At 45.2% G+C, this 27,584-nt stretch overlaps 1 protein-coding gene and 1 long non-coding RNA gene across 2 annotated transcripts; one reads left to right on the top strand and one right to left on the bottom strand.

Annotated features, from left to right (window-relative positions):
- Positions 1-136: 136 nt before the first annotated feature.
- Positions 137-26,344, bottom strand: slco3a1a (solute carrier organic anion transporter family member 3A1a). Its single transcript, XM_040163057.2, has 10 exons — positions 25,662-26,344; positions 20,607-21,063; positions 5,700-5,798; positions 5,328-5,600; positions 4,971-5,135; positions 4,679-4,877; positions 3,572-3,740; positions 3,049-3,221; positions 2,872-2,936; positions 137-2,166 (listed from the first exon to the last, which is right to left on the bottom strand). Exons 1-10 carry the CDS (start codon positions 25,818-25,820, stop codon positions 1,814-1,816), a joined length of 2,112 nt encoding a protein of 703 aa, XP_040018991.2. The 5' UTR covers positions 25,821-26,344; the 3' UTR covers positions 137-1,813.
- LOC120809339 (uncharacterized) lies at positions 22,509-24,103 on the top strand. Its single transcript, XR_005710081.2, has 2 exons — positions 22,509-22,881; positions 22,963-24,103. It is a non-coding gene; the product is annotated as an uncharacterized LOC120809339 (long non-coding RNA).
- Positions 26,345-27,584: the final 1,240 nt, after the last annotated feature.

Here is a 27,584-nt window from a genome sequence, read left to right as displayed (position 1 = left end):
CCATGTCCATTTCCCGTATTGGACTAAATGTTTTTTTTTAATGTTATTTGGTTGTGAATATGTGCTGGTTGTGTGTAAGCACATGACTGAAAACCAAACGATGTTCAAAGCACTTTCAAAAACACTCGTATTAGAATTTTTCTGAAAAATAATTTATTTCCAGAGTAAAATAAATGAAATGTTTCCATACAAAACGTGTAAGAAAAGGGACAATGTCAAAACTTTAAATGTAGAGGGATCAGAGAAAGGGTTGTACAGTGTGTAAAGTCGTGTTGATGAGACAAAGACTCATAAATTCAGTGTGTTCTTTGTTGTTCACTGTGTTTGACCGCGCACACAAAACCCCCACTCTTATATTTCTGTATTATTTATCCATAATTAGGGCTGCACAATTTTGAAAAATGAACCCAAATGCGGTTTGACCGATATTGAATTTGGAATATTAGTGGAAGTGATTTTTTTTACATCATCATTCTCATTTTTGCTGAAAAGAAATGTGTTACGATGGCGTAATGTTTCGGGGGGCTCTGTACCAAACCAATGAAATATTTTTTTGAGACAGATTTAGTTCGTACAAATATTGTGCAAAAGGCAATTTGGAAATTGCAACCAGTCATACTGGTATTTCAATAAACCGTTGTGCAGCCCTATTCCAGACATTACGGGACTAGGTTTTATTTGGTTTGCACCAATATTGCAACATACTATTTATGTTACATGAATTGTCCCAAATCTACTATGACATCAGACACACATCTCAGACAATTAGATTATATTAAATTCATACTATATCTAATAAATCATTCTGGGCTTAATACAACTAATATATTACTCCCCATATCTTTTACTTGAATGTCCAATATACATAGAAATACCACTCTTGATTTTCTAGTCTGCTTCTCCACTAGGTGCAAAAGATACAAGAAAATATGATTAACATTCTTATTTGAATAATCCCTTATTAAGACATGTTAGGCTGGATAAACTCTGCGGATGTAAAAACGTATATGGAAAGAAAACAGCTATAACGGCTATAATGAAAAACAAATCCGCGGTCTGACACAAAACTAGTAATAAACATTGATGTGTCAGATGTGAATTGCACATATGCATCTATGAGACAAGACTTCACGGTCTAGTCTAAACAGTATCAAAAACAGTGGCTGGTCCAGCAGGAGAAGCAGAAACTGAACAGTGCATGATTACATGAAAACACCACCTTGTTTAAAAGGTACTAGAGTTGATTTTGGACAGTTAAAGCATGTAGTAGGCCACTATACAGTTTCTGTTCTCTTTACATAAGAAACTTTCCTGCATTGAATTCAAATGCATTAACTCAACTATTAGTTTGTAAACACGTGGCAACTTTTAAATATGAATAGCTGAAGAAGTTTCTTCTTTTCTTTCTCACGTTTGAGAGCATGACAGACAGAACACACAGTGCACTGGCTGAAAGGAAACTGCCACTGTTCACACAGAACACTGGAATGGTGACAGACCTAAAGCAATATGGCAACTAGTTGTAACGGCCTCGTGTCCACGCACTACTAATCGGCTAGGACTGAGCCGGACAAGTGCTTTAGTCTTTCCTCTGCCACCGGGGCAGACGCAGGAATTCCCCGGCGGCACTGGACGACACCTCGCTGACGCGTAAACGACTACGACGGGCCCCCGGAGCGCTTACCGAAGACGTGGAGGCGCAACGCCACCTGCGACGGGCCACCATCAAAAACAACTCATTTTTATCCTTTGGAGGAAATTAAAAAATATATATATTCTTTTGAGGGAATACGAAAGTCCACGTTGTCTAGAACTATAAAACGGACTCCATGTTTTCACACACCTCGTGGTTCTCCAGGTTGTATATAAACTTTGTCCGGTCGACCAGCTTGGGGCCGTCCGTCAGCGAGGGGTAAAACTCGGTCGCCGTCATGTAGCCCTCGTTACTTTTGATGTACTTTTTGTAATTCCTGCGTAAACAATACCACGTGGTGGCGTAGAGGAGGAAGGCCACGCCCTTGAGCATGATGGCGAGGCTCACGTACAGATGCCTGTAGGCCACGTTGTTGTACAGCAGGCAGGCGCCCCGATCGCCGCAGTCTGAACTCCAGAACAGGCAAGTAGAGTCGATCCCGGCACCAAATACCAGAGGAGGGGGGATGAATCCTGTCAAACAGAAACACTCGCTGAGCACATGGACTTGTGACAAAAAAATAATAATTCATAAGATGAGAAAGACTACTTAGCAATTTGAGGGTCAACTTCAAATAACTGGGTGGCCTCTTTTTCGTCTGTTATCTAGATTTTTCCTTTTTAGTGTTTATATTTCTTTTCTTTTGGGAAATTATTTTTATATTTGGATGTTAAAATTGGTTCCAATCTCATAAATGTTTGGTAAACAGCTTAGCACAAAAAATATATTATATAATTTAATATCCCCTTTTTTTAATTACTATATAAACATGTTACACTTCCCAAACACAAAGATAATTAAACATAATATATAATTTGTGCTCTATAAAAGTAGACCCACGGTACTTTTAGATAACTAGATTTAGTCCTTAATTATATTATAATACAGGCCCCGATCGACCTGAGATGCTTTGCCTGTTTTATCCCCCACACAGACAAATCAGATCAGCCAAATTGCATTAGAGTTGATGACACAAGAAAAACAAAATGCATATTCAGGTCAATTTAGTCGAGTATTGATTGGAATGACGCGATTGCTCCCCAGATTATCTGAGTGAGTGAGTTCCGTGAAACCTACACACGCTCAACGACCACTTCGGCAAATGGACCAAGTCTTGAGTATTGAGAGACATGCTACAACATACTATCTGAAATGTGTTATCTGGTAAAATGTCTTACCGAGGAGCCGCAGCAAAAGAAACAACACTCCAAGTGCATACGATTTCAGCTCGGGGCTCACAGTCCTGCACGGCAGGCAGATGGAGTACATCAACAGTTGTGTTGTTATTAGATCCGATGCACGAACACACATGTCCACAAACAACGCACTCGCCCACGCGTGTATATCCGACGTACCTGATTAGGATGATGACAGACGGCGTCTGGGCCATGGCTCCGACCAGGCTGCAGGCACAGATCACGCACAGGAAGATGAGGAAAGACTCCTGGCAGCCGGGCATCGGACATTTGCCCGGAACGGCTGTGGCGAGCTCGCTTTTCGAGGATACACATGCGCATCCTGTCAGGTTCTGTGAGGAGAAGAAGAAGAGGCTTCATGAAAAAAACATTTGAAGAAATGACATTACAAAAAACAGTAGAATTCAGTTATCTGCACTCTATACATGGACTGCAACATAAAAAGATCTCTTGCTTGTGATTCAAATATAAAAGACACCAATCTGACGTCGATGTGATGGCTGATGACTACGACCCTCCTTCAGGTGAGCTTTACCATCAAAGCCCATTTTAAGTTTTGCCTCAAATGTAATTCATTTGCTGTCATTTTTCCCCGCCGTACACTCATTGTCAATGACAATTGTCAATTGTCAATGACAATGAGTGTCAATAATCGCTACCTCAAGGCTTAAAGGGTAAAGACCTGGAGGATGTTCGACGTGGTCCGAGAGCTGCTCGTCTGGGTGCAGCCGGCCAAGCAGGCAGACAGGTAGGTGACGCCGTTGGAGCCGCACACGGGGCTGATGGAGGAGGTGAAGCAGTTGCACTTACTGATGCATGGAGCATCTGGTTTCTCGCCCACTCGCAGCGTCCTGAACAGAGACACAGAGAGAAACCTGAGCTTTCCTCTCAAAATGTAAGTTCAAGTTATATCTGTATGTGGCACAAACACAATTGAGGAAGCACTTTTAAAAAAAACATTTTCAACTTTTAACATCTCCATGGAAACTGCAGGGCGGAAGCAGGCTGGGTTCAGGCTACTAAATTAAAATAAACACCTAAAGACAAGAAAGTGTTTCACCAAACCACAGCCATCCGAAGGTAACTGTGTGGCTGCGTATCAGAGCTTAACACTTGGAAGAAACCAAAGTGTGCCCGTAGCACAAAGACCAAACCAGTTGATTGTGTTTTTAATTTTAAAAAGATACCGTGGATTAATTTAGATCTAATCTACGTGACATAAATGGATAAAAAAAGAGGCTCGGTGCAAATTAAGTTAATAACAGCCTTGTCTGTTGCATATTATTTTAGCTCCATCATGAGACATGGACTGACTCAGTGAGCGCTGTCACGTCCACGGAGGAACACAAGGCCACAAATTATAATTAGACCAGGAAATTACATAAAGTAAACCAAGCCCAATGTGCTGCAATGATGGTCAGTGATAAGAATTTATATTGACACATTTGGAGCACATTCAATGGAGTCCCCTAACCTTTGCAGTGTTACTTTTCGCTGCTATAATGTGGTTTACTGCTAAGGTGGTTAAGTATCGCTTTCACAACCTGCATGTGAGTCGCTACAAAACCCGCTCTGTGATGAAACTTGAATCTTGGCTATTGCACTGTAGGTGATGCAACATGGTGACCTGTGGGAGGAGGAGCTGCTCCATATGTGGACATGAAGGGTTTAGTGTTAGGATGATGAAAACACTGCACTTCTCGGTTCGTCCCTATGCACTAATGGAAACAGAGTTGTAAATGTATATATTATATTTCTGCTAGTCATCTGTCCGGCTTTTCTCGCTTACTCGTTGCCGTACGTGACCGTCACCCCTGCGACGGGGCCGGTGTCGCAGCCCAGGAACAGGAAGGAGACGTAGCAGGCCGTGGAGATCAGGTTGACCAGCATGGCCATGCGGATGGCTCCCAGCGCCGACAAGTTCAGCTTCTTCACCAGCAGACCGCCCATGAAGATCCCCAGACATGCACATGGAATGGCTGTCATGCCTTGAGAAAGAAAGATAAAGGTGATTTTCATCATGCCGACACGGCGTCCACTGCACGTGTGTGCGCTCATGGCCGTTTGCTCTGGGCACAGACCTAGCAGCTGGTTTGCGGAGGATGTGGTGAGGTTGAACTGCTGCTCGAGGTATTTCCCCAGAAAGGCGGCGAAGCCGGCCACGACGGCGATCTCCATGCAGGCCGCCAGGACGATGCAGGTGAACACCGGGTTCGACAGGAGGTGCTTGGTCACGTTTGGGATCACTGGAATAAATGATCATCATTAGTAAGCTAGCATGTCGGGTAGCAGCACAAAGCATCCTCTTGTTGCCTTTAAGTCTGATTTGACACTTTTAATCAAAATATGATTCAATTATTTTTAGCAATACAACATCAGAATACGTGTCGTGTATTTTAAAGAGGCATTTCCTTGCAGGGCGGCTCTTGCAAACTCACCCCTGAGTTGCTGACAGCAGGTGGGGCTGTTGGCAGGCTCGTGGTTGTGTGCAACCCCATTGCTGGCCTTCTGGGTCTCGTAGTCGGCAGTGGCGGAGGGAGGGAGCATGACCTGCTCGCTCTCAGGCCCCTCCTCCCTCTCGCCGGTCGGCAGTGACTGAGGGAAACCAAACATGAAGAGAGCCGAGCAAAAGAGTAAGGCACCGCACAGCAGGAAGCCGGCCCACCAGGCGCCGATCCATCGCGGGTCTTCTGGAGTGAGGCCCAGCCGGTCTGCGGAGAGAGAGAGAGAGGCACGGCAGGGGGTCCATGAATCGCTCACACAGAGGAGCACGCCGAGGCAGCGCAACGGCGGAGGAGTATTGAGCTCACCGGTGTCAATGAAGAGAGCATCCACGTAGAACTTGGTACACAGGGAGCCAAGGATAAAACCACAGGCCGGCCCGAACACCAGAGTAGAAAAGAGGATCCCTGCGGGGAAACAAACAAAAACATCTTGTTTTATCAAGCGGTGCTAAATTCTTTCAGATTGACAAAAATAGGTCCAAAAGCGCTAGTTTATTAAAACCACAGCCAATATGTTGTACTGTAGGACACCAGCCAAAATCAATATTATCTCTTTGTAATGCTATAAAACACCTCTGATAGACCAAAAACGGGACCCTTTGTGTAAAAAACAAAACAAAAACGTGACATACATGATATTTGACTTCACCCTCTAAGCATCAGGAGTGCTTGCGGAGCCACTGGGACGTTTAGCGTCCCGCTCGGGGACACGTTGACATGTGGAGATTGAAAGTACGTCCCGCTCTGGTGAAGTCTCAAGTCAATGTCCCCATAACGGAAGGTTTCAATAAGATTTGAGTGGTTAAACCCAGAGAGAATTTGACATTTTAGCTTTGTTTCAACTCTACGTTGATGTGGCATTTTCGGTGTGAAGCGAGAAGGCAGACAGGGAAACGTCTTGGCTGTCATGAAAGATCATATCAGCGACAGTTAAAACCCCAAGACAAGGGAAGCGGCGGCAAGCAGTGACCGTACACGTTGTGATCACATGTGATCACGGCGCTCCGCCTCCCCACCCTCGGAGGGTGGTGCGCAGCACAGACAGACACAAGCGCACGCTGCGAGGACGACAAGCAACAACAGAATCCAGCTGTGGGCAGCCGGAGATAAAATGCGGAGCTGGATCTTGAATGCTCATTAGGGCGATGTCAGCGGAGGGGGGGGGGGGGGGGGGGTGGAGGTGGTCACTGGCGCTGTGACTCATAACGAAAACTCAAATGCTCAATTTGGGAGAGTCGGTCTCGCTGACTGCATTTCCTGTGACGTGTTGGGTGTTATCAGTCAGCATATGAAAAAACAGACCTCGTTCGAAGTTTGAGACTTATAAACGCTGAACCGCTACAGATAAGTATCAAAAATGAAATAAAATGCTCTCTGCTTCTCCACTTCCTCCCCCTGGGCCTGCAGCATTAAAACCAAAAAGGGGCTTTTTACTATTGGCCCCAGCGTGTCTGCGATCAGCACACGGCCTCCCGTAAGAAGTCGTTTGAATGCCAGCAGCAGCCACGTAATGACCAAGCGCGGAAACTGTGACTAAGCTCTGCAGGACCGTGCTGGTGCTGAGAGCCCATGCACGGCCCGCTTCCCGCCTTGACCACCCACTTAGCAAGTGTCAAGTGGGAGTTTTATTCTCCACGTAGAGGAAATGGCTCACAGATTTTTTAGGTGCGGCTCCCTAACTATAAGAGTTTAGAGTAAAACGAAAGAAAAAGTGATTCATGTTGGTGTTAGAAACCGCTTTTCTTTGTTGTCTCGAATAGTCAGCGGAAACATCGGTGCGGTGAAGCCAGCGCGGAAAATAACCAAGATACACACATGTGTCCCCTTACAGCCTTGGAACCAAAATGTAAAGCAATTAAGCTCAAACAACAAGGTGTTTAAGTACGTTTTATAGAGACAGAGAGAAGGATTCACACCCACCGACAAACAGAGGAGCTATTGTGGCGCACGAGGAAGTGTTCACGAGTCAGTGATCATTACAGCACTGCTTCCCATAGCAACGACATCACAAACGCTTTTGCCACAGGAAACCTCAAACAGGATGTTCAGTGAAATCACCTCGCAGGAGACACACAGCGGCTCAGGTAGCTCGCGAACTGCTGCGTGCATTCATTTTCCACAGGGAGATCTGTGCAAAGCACCGGGCCGGGTCTCCTTGATGATAACCTTGTGGCACAGCGCGAGCCTGGTGGCGTGTGGCGGCGCTCACTGATCTATGAAGGGCCGTGCCTTCTCATCAACCCGCTGCTTCTGCACAAGAAACAGTGGTGATCTTCAAATGAGAGATGTTCTTAAGGTCAAAAACCAGCAGAGGAAGAGCACGCAGCAGGCAGAGGCCCCCACATTGGGTTTAGCCGGCATTAACTGCACTCCTGTAGTCGGAACATAAACAAAAAATAAAGTCAAACATTAGTTTGCTAGTTTTTTTTCAATGTTTTCTCTACCAAACAGAGACAAATCTACAGAATGTGAGGCGTTCCGGATGACAACGTTTCTTTTTAACTCTTCAAGAGAACTGGTACATGCTTAGTAGCACGGACCATCTGTTGAATTCTCCTCTTTGGCTTGAAGGGATAGGCCAACCTTTTTGGAAGTTGTTTTAAAAATAAGAATAAGCATAATCCCCCCCCCCCCCCCCCCCATGATGTCGTAACGTGGCTTCAGGTAAAATCTTCTGCATAGAGGTTATGTTGTTACACTACCTGCCATCCACCTCAGTGCTGCAGTTATAATTTCTCTCATTTAAAATAACCAACGTTTGCTCCCGGGTCGCCGATAAAAAGACAAGCGTGTGGCTGTAAAAGGCTGTAAAGGGATGCGTTTCATATTTGTCAGCACAAGATTAAGCTGAAAAAGGTTAAGCACATTAAATCTCCATGAAGGACCATACGCAACCACAGCCGTGGGTACTCTTTGTAACGCAACCACTTTTCTTAAATATCACAAAATCCATTATCCCTTCCAGCTGTTACAAGATGAGTACAAAAGGAAACTAAGTTGTTTCCCGTCAGTATCCCGTGAGTTATACTCTCAGGGGAGCGTGTCAGATGTAATTCCATAACAAAGCTACTATCTATTGTTTTTGTTTCCCTCGTGTTTGTTTAGAGACCAAAAGAGAAAGCGGGGAAAGATACTTTCCATGGCGCTCGTCCCTTTCCGGATATTACTTGACCCATAGAAACATCCCACACACAACGAACTAGATTTGAATAGTTGTCTTAAGGTAAATGTTGAATTTACCCACGCAGTCCCTTTATAGAACACAGAGGGAAGCTGCACACTGAACGTCACTTCACATCAAGCGCTTGTGGTGCAGCAAAAGAGGAAGGTCCTTGACGTCACGCATTGCGTCTTCACAGAAATATGATGAATGGTAAATGGACTTGTGAAGCTCTTTAACACTTCATACCGTCATTCAACCATTCATGCACATTCCCACCGTTCTGCTTCTTGCACAAGGACACATTGACATGGACCAGCGGAGCCACCGATCCCCCAATTCAAGGTCGACCTGGGCGAGTTTACGAGGTGGATTCATCTCATTTAAAAAAAAAAAAATGTTTCTCTAGAAAAAAAGAAATTTGTGTCCTGTATTTTTTGGTCGTTTTTTTGTTAAATATGTGCCACTCTATCGTCTGGTCTTCTGTAGTGGCTCGGCCAAAACACTATGCAAAGATTGAGGCATAATGAAGGAGACGATGACTGGGGGGGGCCTGGGCACTCGCTCCAGAGACGAACAGGTGAAACCCGATTGGATGATGCCGCTCCACACAGACACGGGGTTCTCAACAAAGATAATTGGCATTTAACAGATCCACGCCCCAAAGTCACAGTTCTGCAGGCCTCCAGAGCCGGGTTGACATTGTAATTGAACTCAGCGTGAGGCTAGGAAGAAAAGCTCATGGTAATCGAAATGTCAGATGCATTCAGTGTATTTCATGCTCTCACTGTACAAAGGCAATCCCCCCCCCCGACCCATTAATCCTCCCCAAGATGGCCAAGCTAATAAGAGCAGAGGGACGAGGCGACGTTGGAGGCCAATCAGCTTGTGCCACATTCACGAGGACCCAGAATAAAACTGACTTTGTGTCAGAAGGTCAATAGAAGTCTAAAGCGGAAACAAGAGCGCCACAAGATTTAAAGAGCTTTCAAACAAAAAGTCCCCGTCGTGCTCGTCGAGGGAACATCGGGCGACAACATCCTCCGGGTAGGAGAGTGAAGACATTTCTAAGATTGAAGAGACTATTTCCTGCATGTCCACTGCAGTAAGGGGGCATCACTCCCGCTGACAGCAACACAAAGGACGCGGGACCCACCTCACCTCAAGCACCACACCCAACAAGTACCACTTCCTGCTCACGCGCTTCCTCTCCTCTCATCGACTGCACGGAAACAGAAACTACTCTCTGTTCTGGCCCGCGTTTCAGATAACTTCATCCTTTATTTGTCCCACAGCGGAGACATTTTACAGTAAAGGAGATAGTTTAACAGCAAACAGCGTCAGTAATGTAGAAAATAAGAAATCAATAAAATTAATAAATTAACAAAAACTGAAAACTGACTAAATGCTTTTCTTCAATTGACTTCATATAAAAAAATATAATATGTGTATTGATTTTGCAGTGTTTTATATATATATATATATATATATATATATATTGCTCAACAAGTTAAATAAAGATAGTCATTTTTACATTATACAGGCTTCATATTAGTGGTTTAAATGCCATTTGGTCGGTTTCATATTTAAAAAAATAGGGTTTAAACAATTGAAATGAAGTTTTCTTATTGATGGAGTTAGCTTGCATGCAGTTCTTATCATACATCCTTGGTTGTTAGTCACTGTTACCGCCTGTTCTCTGTTTCTTAAGAAGCGGAATGCTTATTCAGTGTGCTATGCCGCCACTTTAGACTGACTACGAGCAAGGCAGTAAATATGCACAATGACAAAACGTCCAGGATTTATCATTTCCACAAGCCGTCGTAAACGTATCAGTTTTAAAAACAGTAAAAAAATACACATGTGAGATGTTTTATGAGCTGACCTGAATGTGACAAACTTTGTTCAGAGATATTTCCTACCTAGTTGGTCTGTGGGGCTTATTCGAAATAGGTCAACAGTTGTTAGGTGTCAAACAACACTTTTTTAAAAACATTTTACCAAGCTTGTGCCTCATTTCCCATCACTCACAACCCACTGCGGTTTCTCACCAGGATTTCATTGGAAAGTGCATTAAGATATCAAGTAAGAAGCTTTACACACATGACACAACAATCAGTGGCTCTGAAATGACTGCCCAATCTATTCGCTAATAACACAGCGACACTCTGCTAAACAACTAATAGTCAAATATGTTTCAAGAAAAAGAAACGATGAGGAACTGGTTTTGCAGTCTCATTTTGAACCATCTTATTTTTTTCTCAAAGTCATTCGTCGTCAAGCGCTCTTCAGGGACTTAACAAATTCTTATCTTACATTTCTCAAACAATATCTCACTAAAGCGCCATTTCCTCTTCCTCTGACTTTGGACAATACTACTAACACCATAATCAACCTGCAGACTGTTGCACGGTGACTCCCGGATGCTGTCAACCTGCAAACAACAGCAATAACAATATTGCAGAGAGCAAAGGAGCAAATGTAAATGATTAAAACTAGATTTTATATTCAACATGATTGACTTTGAATTCTGTACACGTCAATTTGTGTCAGGTAATCTTTTATGTAAACACATGCCTGCAGGGTAGCTAATAAATAAGTAAAGGTCATGCAGTCCTTTTTGCTAGAGTCCACTTAGATGAGGTATAGATAATAATGGCTATTCAGAGATCTGTAAGTTAGTACCAACAGCATTAAACACCAGCTCCCCCCCCAGGAAGTGAGGCCTCGGCCCACCTGAGGGGCTTTTAGTATCAACGCCACATTATTAATTAATTAAAATTAAATTAAATGACTATAATGACCCTGTTTATTGAAAAAAATGTCCTAAATCTTTCAGTAATAGTTTCTCTATTGAATTAATGATCAATTTACTGTACAAAAAAAAGAAGCAACTCGAGGTTGCTGGTTGGTCAGTTGTACCGTATCGTAACCCTGTTGACCCCACACAGCAATGACCTAAATAACAAGCCAACGCTTAAAATAGGCTCTCAACTCCATTCAAACGCCATTACATCAGGATCATCCTGCTTTAACTTCCGCTGACGTCAAACCCTCTCAAATTCAACGGAATGACTTCAACGGCTTTTGGAGTCAAAGTGGCGTCTTCTCGTCTGGTCCTCTCCCCACTTTCCCCGGAGCAGACCAGGTTTCCAATGATGCCAAAGCTTTTTAAAAACTGTCAGCATTTTGACGATAAGGGTGAAGCCATGAGGCTGAGCTCATCTAAGCCCCCGACAGGTGACGGCCTGAGATGGGTGTGTGTGTGTGTGGGAGGGGGGGGGCTAATAGACTACTATAAAACAGATGGTTCCTAAGTAGCAGGACACTCAAGTAACTTTCACCAAGAATCAGGACTATATTACTAGTTTGGATTGACCTGTAATTCAAGACAAAACCAAATTGTAATCATATTTTAATGAGAATGTGATTGTTACATTCTTAAAAACATACTAGATTTCTGAACCTTCGTGGATAAAAAAAAACACTTAAGGTCTAACAAGTTCAAGTTCAATAGAAGCTAAAATGTTTTGATCGATCAGCGAACAGCAGCTATTTACTGAGGGACTAATTGCTTCAGTCATTTTTGAAGCAACCCTTTTCCGTTTCCAGCTTCTCAGATATTTGTTGTTTTTCTACATTTCATATCATTGTAAATTGAGTATGTGTGTTTTAGGGGGGGGTTTAATAGCAAAGCCCTAATATAAATAAATTGTGTTGTTTTTCAATCTGAAAAAAATCCACATCCGGCCTTCTTCTGTTATATAAAACAGACTGGGGCCATCATATCAAACTTGAGGAAAATAACAAACTCTACGTGTGTGATAATATCCTGTGTGACTAACAATACAATACTTTACGGTAGGACTTGGATGTTGAAAATGAAAGCAAAGAAAAGTCCACTAACAGACACAAGGGAAAATGAAACAATTGGGAATTATTCTTTAAAAAGCGATCATCTGTTGCGTTCTGTCTGCATCACTGTCTGAACTCAACTTCGTCAGCTGTTATATTTCATGAAGACTTCCACACCTCTGATGTTACTGGGCGACTGTAGTAACCAGGCGGATGAACTGGTAATCTGTTTGACAGGAGCGTCGAGGAGATGTTAATGAGGCGCCGGCTGTTCGCGCCCACACAGCCCTGAGAAGAGCTCCAAGGTGTTTAGACTATTTCACATGTCACGGCAAGAAAAGCACAGGTGTTAAAACAAAAAATGAATAATTCCATTAAGCTGCTTGAATGAACTGGTCTCGCTGTCAGCATGCAGTGAGGCGTGTAACATCGTAAAAAACAAACCATTTTGGTTGAAAGCGGTGACGCATTGTTTCTTACTCTGCTTATCCAGAGCAACGACGTAGCCAACGGCGACGTCAAAAACACGTCGCTTGAATGTGCTCGGGCCGCCTGTAATCGGGCTCTTCTTCAACCCTGCAGATCAGCGGCATTAGTCTGCTTCAACCTGACGTGTACCCACTTAATCTGTGAGTCCCGCTGACCTCGTGTCGTCACTCTGCCAACTATTCCAGGAAGCGATCAAAAGCCCTCATTAACCTAAATGGCATTAGTTCTTGTTCGCTCTAACTGAAAGTCCGTTTGTTTCGCTTCCCCACGTCTGACAGATTTGACTCCTTAATTGATGAAATGATCTTCGCGGTCGGCACACGCCGTTGAAACGTTCCGCTTTCTCCCCCAGCGGGCTTCAAATACTACAGCGGTGTGTGCTTTTGACTGCTGTTACAGTAATAATGCTGCTCTTCCTGTGCCATAAGGTCACATGGACAGACTGGGCGTGTTTTCAGACAGGGCGGCGGCGGTGGCGGCGCAACGCTGGAAGACTTTCTGTGAACACCGGAGTCAGCGGAGAGAAGGACGGATGGACAGAGGGGGGGGGGGGGGGGGGGAGTTAATGTAACAGAGCGAAGGCTTGTCTCTCTGTTTGTAATCCCGGCTTCAGATGTTTGCTACCCACAGTCTCCATTGTTGGGCAGTAGGGTGGTAAGATGAAGGCATAGAGGAGAAAGGGCAAAAGACCAGCGCGCTCGTGTGTGTGTGTGTGTGTGTATGTGTGTGTGTGCGTGCACGTCTCTCCGATTGAGAGTCGCAGCTGCTGTGTTGAAGTCGAGCACCGTGGAGAGGTTTGGGACTCTCTTTGACAGCAGCTGGTAACAGCGTCTTCAGCAGGTGGCTTGGCCTCATTATCAGGATAGAGATGCCAACATCCCGTTGCCCCCCCCCCACACACACACACACACACACACACTTTCCTCCGAGGGGTGAGTTTTATTTGTTCGTTTAATGCCAGCTGGCATTTGCCAAGCCTCAAGCTGTCTGGAGGCCAAGACAAAATGAATGTACATCCGAGAATACGCCGAAATCATTGTTACATTAATACATGTCATTTAGCTGACGAGTTCGAACTGCCAACCCTGCGGTTCCCGGTGCACCTTCTCTACTCCCATCGCCCCCCACATCATCAATGAGAGTTAAATGTTTGCTATGTCCGAATTGATTCAGCGAAGCCGTTTCCAGAATCCATTCAAGGGCATAAATATAACCGTCTCAAGCCGGCGTAAAAAACGCTTTTTTTATTTTCATTGACTGAATCAAACGGTTAAATATAATTACCGCCCACATATTGATCAGAGTCCATTTAATTAGGCACCGTTATCCCTCAGTCCTCGCCATCACTGATACGGGGATTAAGTGAAAGACATGCTTCGGAGTAATCCTCGCAGCCCGGAGAGCAACCACTCACACACCGCTCCATCAACGCGGCTTGAGATTTGTGTTGAAGGCAGGCGCAGCAGGAATTTGTACTTCCTGAGCAAAGTCCTTGTCCAGTTAAAACTCCTCATTTTTCACACCAATTGTGTGTCTCACAACTTGTGAGTCACGAGCCGAGATGGAAGTATAGTGCATGCAACGGCATGTACTTTGTAAGGGCATTTGCAACACGTACTAAAATAACAAATAAAAAGTTATGCCATGGGGAACACAGCTCCTGTGTGGTGTGAAGATCGCAGAGCACGGCGTCAGCTGCATCCTTCACAGCAGGACCGAGCATCTCAATCTAATAGTAAAGGAAAAAAAAACCCAACAACACTGCAGCCTAACAACCGAGCGTTTCTGTGGCAACGACTGGCTGATGCTACTGTGTTTATTATCTGCCTGCGCACACCTCTTATCTCCCCCCCCATGGGTGACCAAAAAAAAAATCCCCTTTTTAATCAGCAGTAACAGAACCTGACCCAGATTGCCTCGAGACAGAAGCATGGTGTCATGGTGAGGTTTACTGAAACCACAGGGATTCACCACGGAAGGGGATGGGGGGTGCCACATGCATACTAGCCACTGCATGGGTCACATTGCAGGCGGCTGGGCCTCGTCTCCACCGCTGGGCCCGGGTGAGACGGCCCGACGGTTTCATATCACTCATCCAACACTGATCCGTCTCCTGCAGATGTCTGACCTATTTACTGGCCTCCAAACGGACGCGTTCTCAGTTCTGTCATAGTCCAGCTGAGGGATGAAAGGTTTATCGGGCCGCAGTTGGCCCATCATCAGGGGGAATCTTTTCAGGGTTTCCAGATGTGCCATTAAGAGGCGGGTTTGCTAAAGAGACCTCGGACTGAAAGCTGTGTGTTGGACAAGTTTAACTATTCTAAGACAAAAAAAAATCATCATCCCGACCGGCAAGCTGATACTTCTGTGTTCTACTACTGTATATATGGTCCTTGGAACAATCGAAATGGTTCACAAAGGTTAAGCTGCTTTCCTCTATGTTTTTCCGTGTAAGCCGTCGAAATCAAAACAAAAAGGGATTTTGTGAAACCTTTGGATGCTTATCTGGTCTGATCCGACCGGCCAGACGTCCAACAGACAGCACCGCACAGACTGTGGTAAAACATACAATGGCATATTTACAGTCACTGCAAGTCCATCCTACAAAAACACCAGATTGACTGGGGGAGGTGATTGGCTTCTGACGAGCAGCCTGATGACCGAGTCTCCGTGAGGCTCCTATACAGTCTGGCAGGCGGAGATGTGGGCGTGGAACGATCAACCGAGGCACACCCCCTCGGAGGGAGATCATAAAATTATAAACAGCAGACAAAATTGTCGCTGATGTTGTGTGTGCCTCATAAAACAGGCAGGGTTGAGAGGATTCGATTTAAAGAAGGACAGCAGATTGAAGTCAAATAACCGTTCCTCCCGGGATTTAATCAAACCTTAACTTGGGGCCGCCACTCATCAATCACGACGACTTTCCATTTACCAAAACGGGAGCAATGTGATCAGCTGAACTCAGCCCGGCTCCGTTATCACTTCTGTGAATGACACTGTAAATGATAGTATTTGGGGATAGGTACCGATTAGATTGGAGGCTACAGCAGCATGTTGTTAAGTTGGATATAAGATAAGCTCCTTTGGACCAACCCGAGGTAACCGAGCTGGCCGCGGCGCGCTGGCCTGCAGCCGGTTATAGTAAACGTTTGTGGTTCATTCAGCTCGAAGCACAGCAGACTGTGGAGCTTCCTGTCACGCGGTGGTGGAGAGACGAGCTCACACGGTTCATTCGAAGCATGCAGAGGAGCAGCGGCTGGCTGATGAACGATTACTGCGACGCCATTTATCATCTTGAGATAAAACAAACTCATGTCGCCGGGCAAAGTGAGCATGCAGCTTATGGCAGGAACGGAAAAACCCATTTAGAATCTAATCCTTCAAGATGACATTAACATGCAGTTTAAGTAGCTTATACACACACTGCAGAAACCGCTTGGAGTCGGAGCATTTTAGCAGGAATGTTGACAAGTCTCTCGAGGGTCCCTCGGAGACTATTGTCCCCGCTACGACTTCCATTGGTTTTCCAAAGAAACCCGAAGCGATTTATCTCCGTTGAGCCGAAGTGAACAGAGTTTTGCAATATACCATTAGAATATTTGCTGGAATATACAAAAAAATAAATGCACAGAGTTAAGGCTTAAAAATAGCATACAAACTATTATTTGATGGCAAAATACGGATCTGTAAATGCATTTATTATTGCTTTTTCTTTTTTTTTTCCAGGTACAGAGGTTATCTTGTCTCAGACCACAAACGGAATAAGAGGCCTTTGTGTTTCCCCGCAGCTAGTCAGTCTCTCCTAGTTTGGTAGTTCGGCTGAGAAAAATAGAGGCAGAGTGAGAGAAAGAGAGAGAATACGACGGCACTTCATACGCTGCTGCAAACTGCTTAAGTTGTTTGACGTTAGTCAATTGAGGCAACTCAAATCAAAAGAAATGATCCCATTTTGAACCTGTATTTTTTCCGTGAATGGGGGACATGGAGGAGTCAAAGGCAGATTCCAAAAACACAAATACTTAAGCAACAGGTAGAATACCAAAGAATGCCTAAAGGCAAACAACAACAGGGCGACAAACACCTCACCGACGCACTATGAACCTATGATGAGACAAGGGACACACATGGTTTAAATACACTGGGAAGGTGCAGGTGATTGGACACAGGAAGAAAACCGTCAGGGACACGGCGGACAATCACACTCACAGGGGAAAACACACCAGTGAAGTTAACCCAGGGACACGAGAGGCAGGAAACTACAAAATAAAACAGGACACTGACCCACTAACCGTGACAACCACGGTGTGTACGTACGGACTTCCCTAGCAGTGACCATGTGGTGAGCACATGACATGCAACTAAAAGCACAACCTCGACTTATTGAGCTGCAGCGGAATGACGGAAGAATTTCTCCCTACTTGTCGTACGCCTCCACCAACAAGGTGGAAAAAAAACACATTATTTTATCCTACTTTCATCAGACATTTTTGTTGAATTATAAAAGGTGCACACCATTAGCACTTTTTAATCTAATCATGCATTAATTACATAACAAGAAATGTCTACAGGTGGAAATTTCCAGCTTTTGAATAAAAGGCTTGACACTGATGAAATAATTAATACCATACTTTCAGTCCTCCCATATATATGTACTTCACCAGGCACTATATACTGTGCATTACATTTCCATTTCATTACATTTTCATGACAAATTCCCAGGCTGTTTAAAAGCTTCTGAAACCAGAAGAGACAGAAGGGTGGAGTCTCTAAACCCTTCTCTGTGTCCTGCACAGAATATTTATGCTGGGGTCCTGTGGGAAGAGCCAGAATTAGCCGTGGGTAGTGAAAGGTCAAAGAGCAGTGGGAATAGAGATCCTGTTGACTCAACCTGCCCGATCGTATGCATTTCCTTCGGGCTACGGACGAGTGCCTACGTCTAGACCTCGGGGGAAGCCAACCCAAACAAGACCATGCCGTAAGAATACACGGTGTTAATGTTTGACTCTGCTTGGTGATGGCATTCAAACACCAAAGTACTTCCTTTTAAAGAACAACATCTCCCACGTAGCATGTACAATCTCCTAAAAGCCATCGCAGATAGAGACTCTGCTCAAAAGCTCTGAGAGCACGGCCTACTTTGCCTTTTACAGCTGTTTAAACAGCCGTGGGCCGGGCCCGCCGCCGTGTACACAGTGAGAGCAGGCGGTCGGAGCCTCTGAAGGAGTTTGTTTTTCACAAGGGCTATGTGGTATGTCTGTGCAGCCCGGCCCACTCAGACCCACCTCACGGCCGCCTGGTTGGCATTCCTGCCTCACTCTGTAATTATGGCTCTTCTCTGGGCCAATCGGCTGCTCTTCCCGCGAGGCAATGATCTTCAGAGGGCGGGGTCTGCCTCTGTCAAAGGCCCACACTTTCCACCTGGCCATTTGGCTCAGCCTCTAATTTCAACAATAACACATCACCAGGCAAAAATGTGCACTAAGAACAGCAGCGGGCAACAGTTGCTGAGTATCGAGAATAGTATTTTCAATTCATTCGTTCTTCACTTTGAACTTATTTCTTATCAGATAATTAAAGGGGAATCGAAGGATTGAATAATACTTTGCTTTCGACTCGCTCTCCCAGTGAGTGTGTGAAAAGGTTTCAACACTAGAAGCTGTGCAAGAGTCTACGCGACAAAAAACACAAAGATTTACACACTGAGCCCGGAGCAACTTCTTCTTTACATGCTCACACACATCTGTCTGCAGCTGTTATGAGACACACGTCAGGTTAAAGTTTCTGCTCTCAAATTCCAAAGACGTTATCCTCGGATTTTTTTCTTTGAATCTTTCCGAAAAAATTCCCCTTGAAACCGGTCTGTGAGTCAAAATAACACAACTAAGATGATGGGCATATTCACTTTCATGTTTGTAAAATCTCCCATTTCCAGGAGAATTTAATAAGACTGAAGCTGAAGTCTACAGAACTTCTGCAAAAGCTAACAGGAAGTAAGCAAACATTTAGCCAAGACAAAGACGCAATGTTCCACAGCTGCTGTAACAATGTGAACTTGTTGACGTAAACCGATGAATTTCAAAATACATTATCAGTATGGGAGAGGAAATCTCACAGAATTTCACACAATCTACTCCATTCATGCAGCGGGGGGCACATGACATGCCTGCAGCAGGAGGATTAGGACGATCAGCTGAGCCCAACTCAATACCACATTGTTTCTCACTGCTCACCGCTTGTTTTTCCTCCAACTCTCCTTGCAGCTTATCAGAGGACAGAACCAAATCTCGCCTCCCTCACGCCACCAAACTCCAAATCACTCGCAGTCCACTTCCCACTGTAAACGGCTTACAAGCCAAGCCGTAACAGTGGTGGCACTTTCTCAGCTTACTTGTTGTTCCAAATAACGTGAAAAGGAGCCGTTTGTTGTAAACGGCTCATGTTTGGGACAAACAAACACAACCAGTGGCAATTAAGAAAATCAGCTTTGGACTTGAGACTAGGGCGGACACTGGCGCCTTTGTCCGAAGGTCACATCTGTACTTGAGCGACAAAAGGCCGCCGCGCGGCGCGCCGCCATGTGTCAGAGGAAGGGCGAGTGGCTGCCAGCCTGAACTCCTCCTCCTGCGCTCATTGTCTCTGCTCCACGCCGATAACAAACAGCGCGGGCGCTACGCACACGCGTCTCATCCACTCCATCAAAGGCTGATGTGGGCAGTCTGGACAACAAAACAAGGAAACCTACTATTGCACGGATTTGTGCCTGTGGCGTCGCCGTTGACCTGAAAGGTTCGCCGTGCGGTAACAGTAGCGTGTGAAAGTTACTTTCAACTGCTGCACCGTGATGAGCTACTGTTCGCTTTGCTGCCAAAAGGTAGATGAGATGGTTGATACACTGTCACACCTTCAGAGTTGTATTGATGGTTTCTCGGTGAGACGGCTGATGAGACACATTTCCCAAAATAGGTTGCATGTGTTGCGTTTCTTCTTGGAGAATATATGTACTGCACATGTACCGTTAACATATTTCACTGGGGGTTGTTCCTGTGTAACATCTGACGAGGAAAAACTGCAGAGGTGAAAATCCTCTGTGGCTTAATGAGCCGAGCATGAAAGCTTCCTTCTGCATACTGAAATGGAAAAATGTACATCTCACAGCATATATATATATCCCCTAAACAGCCATTGTGTGTTCAGAACTTTGCACAGAAAGCACTTTGAATGCACCTTTAAACCTCTAAGAAGCCACATCAGCAGCATGTTTCCTTTGAGACGGGATTGAGCAAAGCAGAGACATTTTCACCCCTATTGGGCCACTGAAACGGCTGTAATGCGCCAAGATTTGCTCACCTGGCACTCACATGACCAGGCCTGTTGTTGGGGGGGGGAAAAAGGCATATGGCGTGCAGCAGAAGAGCACACACAAACGCTGTGTTGACTCAAACTGGGCAAACATTGCACCTGATGGACAAACACATTCATGGCGTCCTTCCGCTGTGCCAGTCTTAGTTGCCTTGGGAAATCGGGTGTAGATTTAATTCTAGATTTAATTCAGTGTGATAATCATCTGTTTCATTGAACACTGCTTTGCTTGAACAGCAATTTAATCAATCAATCCGTCAGCGGACGGCCACCGTTTGGCTACTTCGATACTCACCTTTTTTTGTAACAGATTAGGAACGATCTGGCTTTTTAGGAATGTGGCTCACCTATATAGAGTGATGAGTCTTTCTTCTTCACGTGATCGTCGATGTAGGACACCCCCAGAGGTTGCACAGGTGTGGCTCCAACCCCCAGCAGGACCTGGGCTCCGATCAGCAGCAGGTACATCATGTTGGTGTTGGTCCTGTTGTTGCACAGCGCGTCCTCAGCCAGCTGGGCGTCGATGCTGCTGGTGTTGGAGCAAACGTCCCGACCCACTTCGGTCCTCCGCGTTTTCACTATCTCATACTGATTGGTCAGAAACTCCGGCAGAGCTGAGAGAAGGGCGCCGAGCGCCATGACGATTCCCCCGCAGCCGATCAGACGGGGGCGGTGCGCTTTGGCCCCGAAGTAGCTGACAAACAGGATCAGAGCGAGGTTCCCGATCTCAAAGCTGCTGGCTATCACTCCTACGTCGGCACTTTGCAGGTTGAACCGCCGCTCCAGGGTCGTCAGCACACTCACCTGAAAACAACAGGACGCGGCGTCAGAGAAAACCAAAACAAGGACGTGAAAATCTGCTGTCACCAACAGAAAAACTCATTGTTTATCCGTCGGTGTAGAGTATGATAAGCATTGAAACTCTTTGACTCTATTCCCACCTGGCACCAACATGCAATCAAGTCTCGATGTCCCATTTGGATTAAGAAATGAGACCGGAACGCAATCCGATCAGCCAGTTTTGAGCTGATCGGTTCTCAGACCGGCTGTGTGTGCAAAGGCCTGCAGATCAGATGTCCCTATCCAGACACAGTGCACGTGCTATTAATAAGGAGGAAAATGTGGCCGATATTCTCAGAAAGCGTGTGTTCGTCATGAATTCCTAACTGCGGCTTTTCATCGGAATATCCTAAATAACGAGCCAAGTTCAGATGTTCCACACAGCGGCACCTCCCTGGAAACGGGCCATTGGTCCTGATTATCTGGGCACGGCAACGTTGCCACAGCCAAGTGCAAGAGCCCACCGGCAACTCTTAGAAGAGAACCCTTAGAACACAGATCTCTACCAGGTGTGTCTGCAGCAACCCCGGCTGTTTCGTGGGATTTGAAGACGTAGCCAAAACAAAATCAAACGGACGAAGCTTTTGGCTGGAGTACCAGCCATAACTCGGCGCGCAAATTATCACCGCGCACCTCGTTGCTGAGCACACGATCCTCCCAGCGCATGAAATGAGTGTGCGAGTGAAAACATTAACTTAAAGTTTGTGATGATTCAGTGAAGTGAAAGCGGGGCTGTGTGATGTGGGAAAAGTCTCTGTGTGCCATGTGAACCACGTCGTCACATTTAAACAGTTATGATGCTATTTTCAGCTTTGTCCCAAACTGCCCTTGAAAGGGCATCACAATTTTCCATTTCCCCCCCACTGGCTGCGTGAAAGAGTTCTGACTGAACTCAGTCCAACAAAAAAAAGGATCCTGCCAACACAAACATCCCCTTCTAAAAAAACAAAAAAACTGTGGTTTTGTTGTTGGAAAATATTTCCCAACAAACGCTGAATTATGTTAATCACCACAGTTGAAGTGGATTAGATCAGAGTATGTTTAATAAACAAAGAAAATGACCTTTAAGGTCACGTGTTAAATATCATCAGTAACAGACGTCCTTCTGTTGGAAAAATTGAGATTTTGTTTACTCGATGCTGATATGTGTCATCCACCTCCGGCGTTGTATCTGTTTTTTTCATTATGACCTGATGATTCCGTTTTTTTTCTTTTTTTCGCACTTCTCTTTACGATCTCTTTTCTCACAATCTCTTTAGAGTTTCAATTGATTTTATTCTACGATACTAAAATCTAAAGAGTGAAGACCTTTACTTTTCAGAGCCCTCCTGTGAAAATATGACCAGTTTCTATAAACGCTAACGGACCCTTTGAAATGCTATTTAATGCACAACAGGCGCCAACGTGAGGAGGTGTTGTTGCAGATGAAATAATGGCCGGACAGCCTGTCCAGCCTGTAATTGCAGTAGAACAAAGCGGCGTCTCCTCTGACTGCTCGAGAAGCAGAAACGACAGCAGGTCGTTCTTGCAGCTGCCGTGGACACAGCTGAGAACCACAAGCTGAGCCGTGACGTCCACCTGGGGGTCGTTTTACTCGCTGAGCGCAAACAAAGTGGACAGGCAACAGTTACGCTCGTCTTGGCTGGGATCTGTGGATTCAGCTCCCGCAAACGAGGCCCTGACAACCAGCCTGTTCGTCCCAACACGGACGGAGACGCTCTGGCAACGTTACACCGGAGCGATCCAAGCACGTCCAGCAGCGGAGCAGTGGAAACACTCCGGGTGAGCGAAGGCCTCGTCTTCTGCTTCAACATGTTTATGTCTTTCCTCGTTGCTCACGCTTTTCCACTCTGCCTTAAACAGGCAGCCTTTCCAGGAGGAAAAGTCCAAGACAAAACTACACAGGGAGAATCGAGTGGATCGGACCGGTCTGTGGTGACCGCTACATTTTCTCCAGATAACTCAAACTGGGGAAATGTTTAATCTGTTGCATGGCAACAGAACAAAACACCGTCATGTTGTGGAACACCCCAACCCACCAAGCAGACGGCGAGCCTCGACCGAACACGAGGAATAGCAGACTTTTCCCAGGCTGTTCTGAAAGGGTTTTGGCAAAAAAAAAAGCGACTTAACGGCAAAATTGACTTCATCTCGTTAAGGGTTAGAATCAATGTAGGATCGACGCGAGGACGCTGAAAGGGCTGAAACAGCCGTTTTCAACTGACGACTCAGTATTTAAAATAATTTGCATTCAGTTCCATGAGGTGAAACACTGGAGGGTAGATAAAGGTACCAGTCTCCAGAGTTGTTTAATTAGCTTCGGAAATGAGCTACATCGGCAGTGCCGTGTGGATACATTTCTAAATCCTCTTCTATCCTTTGTTTTTAGTGGCGTTTACACATTTTACTTCTTTGAGTTCACGTACAGTTAAGCAGATTTTGTGTGAACGGCCTGTTTATTGATCCTCAACACCAAAATAAATATATTCTTCATCACAGACCACTGAGCAATTTGGATTTTTAGAAGTATACCACATTCCCAACAGCAGGAGACACGAGGTGTTGTGTTACTGGCCTGAAGGCTGAGACAGCAATGCTAAATTACCACCCTGATTTTGATTAGTGTTTTTATACTCATAGCATAGCTATTAACGCTGATATTTAGCTGTTGTGGAGAACGACAGTAAGCTCAGTGGTTTCGGTTCAGGTTAACGCAGTTCAGAGCGTTAGTTGCACTTAGCAGCTTGAGCTCCGCCGTGTCAGACCTGGTTCTGATCATGGGGGTGTTAAATAAACCTCCACGTAGATCTGTCCCTGTAGCTTTGTTTTTGTCTAAAATGGACTTGGAGGAATGTAAATTGTGTAAAAGCCTATGTTGGTTCTGCTGGAGATTACTTTTATTATTGACGTATGTATCAGGTCAGAAATCCGTGAATTGGTGAAATGTTTTTACCTTTTGGAACAATGTCGGAGCAAAATAAACAAATACCAAAATGGCTACAAATTAGTTTTCTGATACATTCTTTTGAACTACAGCTTTATGACTACAACATCAATCAATCAATGTATTGGCTGTATATAAAGAAGGCTCGTGTTCTACCTTCTGCAATTCGGAGTCCATCTGAGCTGAAACGATGATCGAATGATCAAAAAGTCGATTGACAAGGAAATATTCTGCGACTATTTGGATAATTGAGATATAATTTCAGTCATTCTTCAAGTAAAAGTAGGGTAAACAATTACCTTCAGACTTATGTTTGGACTAGAAAACAAACAATGTTGCTTTCCACATTTATAGACATTATAAGATTTTTTTTTAATAGAATCCATAGACGTAAATTCAATTCAACGTCTCTTACACATAGATGGTGTAATAGAGCTGAGGGACTTTCTGAAGAAAACTGACACTTCCTTGTGTACTTCTGAGTTGGTCTGTGCATTCACTTGCAGTCAGGCTCTATGAATCAGGACGCCCAGCATGCTGCTAAGTGTCTTGTACAGCGAGCGGCTCACAGAAAGCAAAGGGGGCCATGATATCGGAGTTCGGGCCGTTCCCTGCCAGCACGCACTCTTAAGTCCCATCATCCAATCAGAGATGCCCCATGTAGGTCGACGCCTGTTCACCAGATTGCCACCAAACCAGTTACCCAATGTCCTACTTACAGCTTGTAAACGAAACTCCATCTCAATAAGGTCTGTTGGATGAAAGGCAGTAACAATATAAACCAATAGAAACCTCATCTGGTTTATTGTTCAAACAGTTTTGCAAAAGAGAACAAAAGCCTCTCCTGTAATAAACAACAAAGAGGAAGTCCTCTTTAGGCAATCATGCTAACTGATTTGGAGTTGCTGTCGCTGTTCGGAGCTGCGGGATGCTTGATGCTCAGCAGGTCCACTCACAGAGAAGATAAGATGTTCCATTCCAAATACGGCAAATGCATCCAGGGTTTAATCTATTAATTGGGAGCAACCCAAGCTTATTTTCTCTGAGAATAAACAGGTCAAAACTAAATGTTTGACGTTTGTTAACTGAGAACGCCGAGCTAGCTGGGGCGCTTATAGGAATATTTGGGAGCCTTGTACCAAAAAAACATATGAAGAAGTTGAGATCTTGTTTTGTTTTTACTGCATCCGCAAAACAAAACTACACATTTGGAGATATTATGAGAAGGAGGGACGCATACCACCCGGATTAGGTGGGATTCCTTTTTTTTTAAAAAGGGAGTAAAATAAAACCGAAACTAAAAAGGAAGTCAAAGTACTGGGACGGATCCCTCGACCTCGAATGACATTTTGGGTAGAATCATGCAATGATTGCCACATACAGTATAGAACATAAATCAGACATCACGGCACCAGCGCAGCTAGTTTGTACAACTAGTACACTCGAGACACAGTTGGGATACGTTTGTAAATGTACTTTGCAGCAAAGCAGATGTGTCTAAAAGGTGATTGTAAAGCAGAAAAGAGCACAAAGCACAAAGCCTGGACCCGGACACCGAACGTGTGTCTATATCGCCCCACGGCAGCCGGGTCTCGGCGATGCCACAGGGTCCACTCACCAGGTACGCTCCCACGGTGCCCTGCGCCAACATGAGGGCGCATTCCGAGATCAGGAATATCTTGATGTTCGAGAAGCACGAGGAGTTTTTGCGCGGGCCGTCTCCTTCCAGCGTGTCCACGCCGCTCCGGCCCGCGTCCCGCTGCTTCTTCACCTGCATCTTCGCCCTTACTTTTTTTTTTTTTTTTACCGCACGCGGTTCCGCAACATCAACACACACACACAAAAAAAAACCCGAGGCGCACAGGTGAGTGATCGCAGGAAAAAGAGACTCAACCCGGCGCGTTTCGCTTTCTCGAGCCGAACACTACGTTCGCGGGGCTCCTCGTCGCTACTTTTGTCTTCACGCACGTTGTCGAGCACCGACACACACGCGTCCGTACTGCGGTGCCGGCAGCCTGCGCCTAAACATCGCCTCCTCGTCGACGCGCAGGACCACGGGAAGGTGAGAGTGAACTCCCCGGAGGTGTTGGCAAAGGCAAAAGTGAAGCACGCGCGGCCGAATCGCTGTCACATCGCATGTTTCCCCCCTCAGGTGCAAGAGAGAGAGAGAGAGGGAGAGAGAGAGAGAGAGAGAGAGAGAGAGAGAGAGAAGGTCCCGGTTCAAGTCTTCTCTTCTGACTCCCCGCCACTCCGGACCGTCGTGGTCCTTGGCGCACAATGAGTGCGCTTCATGTCCGCGTTCCTCCTCCTCCCTCCCTCTCCCTCTCCCTCTCTCTCTCTCTCTCTCTCTCTCTCTCTCTCTCTCTCTCTCTCTCTCTCTCTCTCTCTCTCTCTCCCTCCTCTGGCAGCGCACGCACGGCCCTGCAGGCGCCTCGTGGCAGCATCACACGTCTCCTCCACGCGCTTTGGACTTGGACAATCAGCGCACAGTAGTCCCGCGCGGTACCGTCTGTGCGCGTGCGCGCGCGTGTGTTTAGTTTACTTAATGCTACTTGCTGATGCATCGTTGGTTCCGCATTAAATGTGCAAGGATTTTAGGATTAATAGTAAATATTTGTGTTATATATTATCACTGTGAGAATTTGTTGCATTAACCCGACCTGCTGGATGGTTTGACACACACACACACACACACACACACACACACACACACACACACACACACACACACACACACACACACACAACGAAGCGGAAAGCTCTCATTAAATGTTTGGGGGAAAAAACAACATGTTTTCCATCTGGATAGGCCCGCAGTGACATTTCTGCTCTTGTTTCCTTGAAAACACACTGGCTGCTACATCCAGTGCCTCTCCATGCGGTCACACATAAACCAACCTGTATCTGCAGCTCCTCACACGATGCTGTTCGCTCCGTGTTCGTGGTTGACTAGACGTGAATCCATTTCTTGAAACTTTACAAGATGGATTTCCATTATTTGTGATCCGGCGGTTGAAATTGCAATTGCGATGTGAGTGTTCTATGTTTCTGCATTTTATTTCTCATCCCATAAGATCTTTCTAAATGTGATACCTGAGTATCTAAAATTAAGAGACCAAACAATCAAAGATTGACTGACTAATAGAATCATCACTGCAGCTCTTATCCTTTACCAGGAGACGTTTATTATGGGATTATCATGTTGTCAGCGTGTCTGCATGAGGTATTTCACTGGTTATGATGTAACGTAGCCACATAATGTGATGATGGTGTTGATGATGACGGGGTGGAACGTCTCAGGATGGTAAACACATCTTGTGTAAAGGCTGCGAGGGGTTTTCTGCAGCTGTTTGCTCTGTCTTGAAAACAGCAGCATGAGGAAATGTAAAGGTCAAGGAGATGAGCTGGTAATTGATGAACTGTAACAAATCTGCTTGGAACTAAACTGGATATTTTAAAACAACAATTTAACATGTCAGATGAAGATTATGAGAGATGTATTAGATGTTTCAGATTCATTCTTTTTAACTGATTGATTAAT

The sequence above is a fragment of the Gasterosteus aculeatus genome, chromosome X, assembly GCF_964276395.1.
Source record: "Gasterosteus aculeatus chromosome X, fGasAcu3.hap1.1, whole genome shotgun sequence".
NCBI lineage: Eukaryota > Metazoa > Chordata > Actinopteri > Perciformes > Gasterosteidae > Gasterosteus > Gasterosteus aculeatus.
The sequence above is the reverse complement of the archived record's forward strand: the minus strand, read 5'-3'. Positions and strand labels throughout refer to the sequence as shown.

Coding starts and splice junctions, on each gene's coding strand:
- slco3a1a (XM_040163057.2), bottom strand. CDS start 25,820: ATGCAGGTGAAGAAGCAGCGGGACGCGGGCCGGAGCGGCGTGGACACG. Junction 5,601..5,699: donor TGCTCTCTTCATTGACACCG/GTGAGCTCAATA, acceptor CTCTCTCCGCAG/ACCGGCTGGGCCTCACTCCA. Junction 2,937..3,048: donor TCTGTCATCATCCTAATCAG/GTACGTCGGATA, acceptor CCTGCCGTGCAG/GACTGTGAGCCCCGAGCTGA.